This window comes from Capsicum annuum, chromosome 1, assembly GCF_002878395.1.
Source record: "Capsicum annuum cultivar UCD-10X-F1 chromosome 1, UCD10Xv1.1, whole genome shotgun sequence".
Taxonomy (NCBI): Eukaryota; Viridiplantae; Streptophyta; class Magnoliopsida; order Solanales; family Solanaceae; genus Capsicum; species Capsicum annuum.
In genome coordinates this window covers 134,114,433-134,120,764 of record NC_061111.1, presented here as the reverse complement: position 1 = coordinate 134,120,764, position 6,332 = coordinate 134,114,433, and the positions used below count along the sequence as shown (strand labels likewise).

The window sequence follows — 6,332 nt, the reverse complement described above, 5'->3', positions numbered from 1 at the left end:
TTCCCCGCCCCCTCCCCCTAAACAAAAGAAAATAATTTATTTTTTAAAAAAATAAAATAAAATTCGTTACTCCATACTTACTATTTTTTTTTACAACCTTAACCCCCACCTATCAATCCCCTCCACCAAAAAAAATATTTTTTTTAATTTTTTTTTAAATTTAAATTTTTTCCTTATTCCACCCTTCTTATCCTGTCTGTTCTCGTTATTTTGGTTAAATGTCTACAAATATTTTTAGAAAATATATACTTATCCAATTCGCATAACGAACACAAAATATATGTAAGAAACAACTTATTTTTCTAGAAAACGTTTTTCCTCCCTTATATCGAACACACCCTAAAAAAATATTTTTCAGGATCAAAAATTATTTTTCTAAAATATATTTTTACTCTTTAGCTAAACAATAAAATGTATTTTCTGAAAAATATTTTTTGGTGGATGAAAAATATTTTTCATCCACCAACCAAATATAAGAAAACAAATAAGAAATCAACTTATTTTTAGCAAAATATTTTTCATAAAAAGCATTTTCCGTCATACCAAACACACCCTAAATGCAAATAAATGAGGTTTAATTCTTTATTACATGAATATATATACGTCGAAATCTAACAAATTATGATTTTATCAATTTACGTATTGTAAAATACTTATGCCGACCATGGAAACAATTTTTTTTTTTTTCATGTATATGTACGACCCCACGTAGTACTTGCTGATTTCCAAGTCCAGATTTTCTTGCATTTATTTTAGTTAGGGACTGTACGTTAGTTCTCATCTACCTATTTAAGTGCCCAAATCTTTCCACAAAAATCGTCCAAATCCAGCGCAGATATTTCTTCTTTATCCTCTTTCTCTCTTCCCATTTATTCTTACCTTGTCCGACATTGGTAAACTGCATTTTCCTTCCATTTCTTCATCTGGGTATCCCTCACAGTGTTTAATCAAGCTCACATGTACAATCATTATTATTAATTTTAATCCATTTTTCCATCTGGGTGTCTCTCAAAATTCCCACTAAGTGTAAGCTTAAATCACATTGGCTGCACGAAATCTTAATAGCTCGGTTAGTTAGTTGACTAGCTCATCTCTCATCTTATTATGGTAATTCTCCCATTTCCCCTTCTCCTACCCCATTTTTTCCCAAAAAGAATCACATTAATAGTTCAATTAGTTGACTATCTGAACTCCCAACTCAAATCATTGGTGACAGTTTGATTCAATTCTCTACATCATAATTCCCTGACCTACCCCCAATTTTCACATTGGCAGCCATTGTTGATTTTGGGAAAGAGAAAGATTTTATCAGCTATGTCTCTTGCTGGAAAAGGCTACTCAGATCCACAAGAAAACAGTAATAATTATAACAATAATGCATCATCTAATTGTTGCTCAGAAGCATTGGCTCAATTGAAGCTTTATCAAGCTTTCATTTTTTCAGTCCCAATATTATTTGCATTTATACTGTTACTACTATTCTACTTATTTTATCTTCGTCGTCAGAGAGTTGATTGGTCCTCACTCCGAATGAGGACATCTACATTGCACGCTGCTACTGAATCCGATGACCTCTCTAGGGTATGTAAAAAAGAAACAACTTTTTTTTTTTGTTATTTTTATTTTTATTCTTATTTATGATTGAATCTTATTATTATTATTTTTGGGTTTTGTTGATTTTGTGACAGTGTGAAATGGGATTGAAGAAGGAGGTGAGGGAGATGTTGCCTATTATTGTCTTCAAGGAGAGTTTCTCTGTCAAAGAGACACAGTAAGTCTGCCTGTCTTAATTTTCTTATGTTTTAGACTTTAGATTATGTGATTATAATGGGAAATGGCCTCTCTATCGCTATGAGGTAGGGGTAAGGTATGTGTACACTTTACCCTCCTTAGACACCACTTGTGGGATGACATTGAGTGTGTAGTAGTTGTTGTTGATTATGTGATTATTGGTTAGTGTTTTTTTAATTAGTTGCCTTTCATGGTGCTCGTAGTTATATCTCTCCCTCCCAAACAACAGATCTAAAATCTAGAGTATTGGATTGGGATGAATGTGGTGGCCTAGTGGTTAAGGACCATGAGGTCTAATGTTTAAGTTTATCATCTATATACATTTTTTTCTATATTCCCTTTTAAGTTCTTATTTTTGTATGTGTATACCTGGTCTGAGCTGTCACGAGCCCGATGTGAGAGCGCTTCGGCCTCTGCACTACCTTCACACAAAGTGTGATCTCTCCATGTGTCTAAAAAATTTCTCAGCTTCTTGGAGCCATGTGAGAACAAAAATATTTGATGTGATGTTGTTTGATTTTTCAATATTACATGCAGTAAATTAGATGTAGAAATCAGCCTGCAATTGGGGGAGATTGGGGATATAGATTTTTCTCTTTCAAACTATCATGGGAGGTAGTTGGCTTGAGATTGATTGTGGTTGTAGAGATTTATGGGAGGTAGTTAGCTGTTATGTTATAGGTGAGTTGATGTTTGGTACAATTTGTAACTTGTTTTGGAGTTGTATTTGAGTTCAATTTAACTTATGGTACAAATGCGTCAAGGGTTTCTTTTGAATCTGCTTAGCTATAATGTTATAGAAGAAAAGACAAACTATCTGCTGTATTCTCCAACAAATAGCTACTTGAGAATAACAAATTACAACATATGGTACAAGTTTAATATTGTAACAAAAGGTAAGTAGGGTAAGGCAGATCATGGTGTATGTAGCATCAAATATTGGAGTCACAATTCTTGTAGATGCCAACTATTATCACTAGCTCTTACATCTCCCAAATCATTGAGCCCTTCCCTATTTGCTCTTTTTTGTGTAATAAGTGAGGTATGTCACGTTCATAACTGTCAAGGCATCTCCAAGTACTATCTTGTCTGACTCAAATATAACGAGTCAGACGGAGGTGGTTCCAAATCACCTTTATAAGTTTGAGTTTGGGATTCTACCACACCTTATCTAATTTATTGGGTTTCAAATCAATTACTTTTATTGATTTAGTGAATTGTTTTATACATAAATAGTTCTTGAGCCAAAGCTACTGGATTCAGATAAAACCAGAAGTTACACTCTACATCCGCCCCTGGAGTCAAACTCCGTCAAAGTATTAAGCCATCATGTCTCATTAAAATATTTTCTGAATATCACTTACCATTTTTAAAAAATATATATATATATATTGTCAATATACACATTTTACCTATCTAGCCTGGAAAGATTTCCAAGTCCATTTAGTAGCATTTGCAGTAACTTTTTGTAGCGATATTAGGTACATCTGGAGTTGTAGGAATACAGAATGTAATCTTGAGATATGAATGAAACCTCTCCTCTTCTAGATACATGTAAACATACCATTTATATCCAAATTCAATTTCAAAGATCTGCTAGAATGATGTATCTCAAACTTCTCCGATTTCTTGTTCTTCTAGAATGTTGCTCAGACTCTTCATTTTCGGTGCGTCACCCATGTTGACACGACGTGGGTGTGGGTATGAGATCCGTACCCGATTTAGTCAACTGGTTTTGGGTACTTTGACCAGAATCAACAGAGAAATTCCGGACTGATTAAATGATTTCTGAATTCAAAACAAAAGGTGAAATTGAAGAAAATGGAATACCTTGTATATAGAAATTTCAATGTCACTCCTTTTCCTTTTATCTCCTTTCGAGATTCTCCTCTTCATCAACAGTTTCTCCTCAAGTTTTCCACATAATATCTCATAATTTAGGTTTTAAAACTTTATCTTTAGATATTTGAATTATTTTTAGCCGAATTCCCAAACCCACATTCATACCTGGATCCATATTCCCGAATCTTAAAATTTGGATCATCTAGATCTGCACCTGAATCGGACACCCACACCCAAGTCCAAGCAACTTAGATTCTCACACTCATATAGAGGACCAATTACCAAATCACTTGCCTACTTTTAAAGTGTATTTGCCAACACAAAATTACCATTAATATTTCCTATCAATAGTTAATGATTTCAGTAGATTTTACAGAATTGGTAGGCAATATCTGATGCACTCTGAAAATGTGCCTCTTGATGTCTCACACCACAAACACCGATATGTGGATCTTCAGATGGCGGAAAACTTGTGGAAATATTTAAATGGTCCTCACTGAAAATCATTGCTGGATCTGAAAGACTGAATCAAATTAGCTAAAAGAAGTCTATCTGTCATCCTGTAAAAATGGGACAAAATCGTTGCTAGATCTAAAACAATTTAGCTAAAAGAAGTCGATCTGTCATCATGTAAAATGCACTACAATGAATAACCTTTTATATTGCTGATATTTGGTTTTCGATATTTGCTGCTTCAGCCTTCTTGTTCTTGTACTTGCAGCATATTTCATTTTTGGTCCTTAAAACCAAGATATCCCCATACCTTTAGTAATTCTGATGGTGGTTTCTGTAGCAATTGTTGTTGGGAAATGCCACACCAATTGGTTTTGTATTATGATTGTTCAAACTCATGTTAGAGAAAACAGACTGCAGCTATTTATTTTTTAAACATTAAGAAATGATAGTTCAAAATTCTTCTTATTGACAAACTCCTTCAAGGTTTGGGCTATAATTGTGCATCAATTGCGATTTGCAAAGTCTTGTAACGTAACTTTCTTGGCTAATTTATTTCATTTGTTCACAAGAATGACAAAGGAGATATTTATTCTGTCTGGGCTGCACATTTGGGTTTAATTACTAAGAAGATTTAAACATTGTTTTCTAATAATTTTTCATGTTTCTTGGGACAGATGTTCCGTGTGCTTAGGGGATTACCAAACGGATGATAAACTTCAACAGATACCTGCTTGTGGTCATACATTTCACATGGATTGCATCGACCACTGGCTAGCCGCTCATAACACGTGCCCCCTCTGCCGTCTATCCATCCTTGCTCCAACTAACGCTTGCACCGAAACACCTGATAGGAGCTCAGAAACTACTGAGACAACTTCTAGTGAACAAGATGCTGATGAAGCATCTCACCAAAGCAGGTCTGAGTGTTGTGAGGATCCTCAAGTAGATCAATCAAATTCAGAGCCAAAAACCAGAGAAGAAACGGGACACGGATTGTCTAATGAAGAAGAAAGTGATGGTGATAACGTTGACCACGACAGCATCTCAAGAAGCAGAAGTTATGACACTATGCAGGAGCGATGTGATTCGGTTTGATGTTTGTAAGTTAGGGAAGATAAAAATACTAGCCATAAGCTGGCTAGATGTGATGCAGCTTGATGCATCACATAGGGATAAGACTGCAGGATGAATATGACAGCATTAGCTTGCCCGTTTGTTCGCATCCAAAATAGCCGAGTCTTTCTGAGATCAAAGTTTGTTGCGGTGCTCATGAAGTTTCAACTTTTCTCTGGGAAGCAGAATGACTCGCATAAATCGCCATACAAGGTTAAGGCTTGCATCATTTCGCCATCTGGGATAAGAAGAGGCTCAAACAATCCTTAGGCAAGTATACAAATTGTTGAAGCAACCGCAGAGTTACCTTTTTCAGTTATGAAGGTGAATTGTAAAGGGGTCCTTTGGTTCGGAGACGAGTTATATTGGGATTTGCTAGGGAGATTAATTATGTTGGATTAATTCTTATTGATTGTTTGGTTTGTTGTTTACTTACTACTAATAATAATAGGGAATAACCAGGCAGCAGGTCTACGCCGTGCTTGCGCGGCCTGTTTTAGCTGTTTCAATGTAATTTTACTGTATCATCCTTAATTAATTATTATAAGTCATTTATGTATTAAAAATTAAAAATGCTTAATAGAAAAATTAAAATAGACTTTTGTGACATGATTGTTTCATCTGCTTCAATCGTAATTTTACTATATCACTCATAATTAATTATTATAAGTCATTTAAATATTAAAAAATTAATAATATTTAATAAAAAATATAAAATAGATATAATTATTTTTTGATGTTTTAAATTAGTTAGACGTCTTATACATGGCCACTTAAAAAATATAAATTATTTTTTGATGTTTTAAATTAACTTGACATCTTATATGAGATCATTTAAAAAAATTTCACAAGTATTTTGTTATAATAATTTTATTATATCACTTCTAATTAGTAGAACAGAAGAAAAAATATTATAAATTACAGTAATTAAAAACTAAATTATTTAAAAATATAATTGATTATCAATGCTACAAAAGTTTTAATAACTTAAAATATTGTTATACAAATTTCATCGATCTAAATAAAATAATATATATCTAACTTAGAATTCATCAATCAAACAAATACAGGTTTTATCTAAATGATATAATTATACATAACGTAAAATTTTTAAGGATCAACATTGAGCC

At 33.4% G+C, this 6,332-nt stretch overlaps 1 protein-coding gene across 4 annotated transcripts; it reads left to right on the top strand.

Annotated features, from left to right (window-relative positions):
* The first annotated feature begins 731 nt into the window (after positions 1 to 731).
* LOC107879601 (RING-H2 finger protein ATL7) lies at positions 732 to 5,810 on the top strand. Of its 4 annotated transcripts, XM_047397054.1 has the most exons (5): positions 779 to 1,107; positions 1,276 to 1,357; positions 1,507 to 1,581; positions 1,689 to 1,771; positions 4,764 to 5,810. In XM_047397054.1, exons 3-5 carry the CDS (start codon positions 1,531 to 1,533, stop codon positions 5,182 to 5,184), a joined length of 555 nt encoding a protein of 184 aa, XP_047253010.1. In that variant the 5' UTR covers positions 779 to 1,107; positions 1,276 to 1,357; positions 1,507 to 1,530; the 3' UTR covers positions 5,185 to 5,810. The 4 variants fall into 4 exon arrangements, with proteins under 4 accessions (XP_016582104.1, XP_047253004.1, XP_047253010.1 ...); XM_047397048.1 differs by having other exon boundaries at positions 775 to 1,107; positions 1,276 to 1,581; XM_047397053.1 differs by lacking the exon at positions 1,276 to 1,357.
* Positions 5,811 to 6,332: the final 522 nt, after the last annotated feature.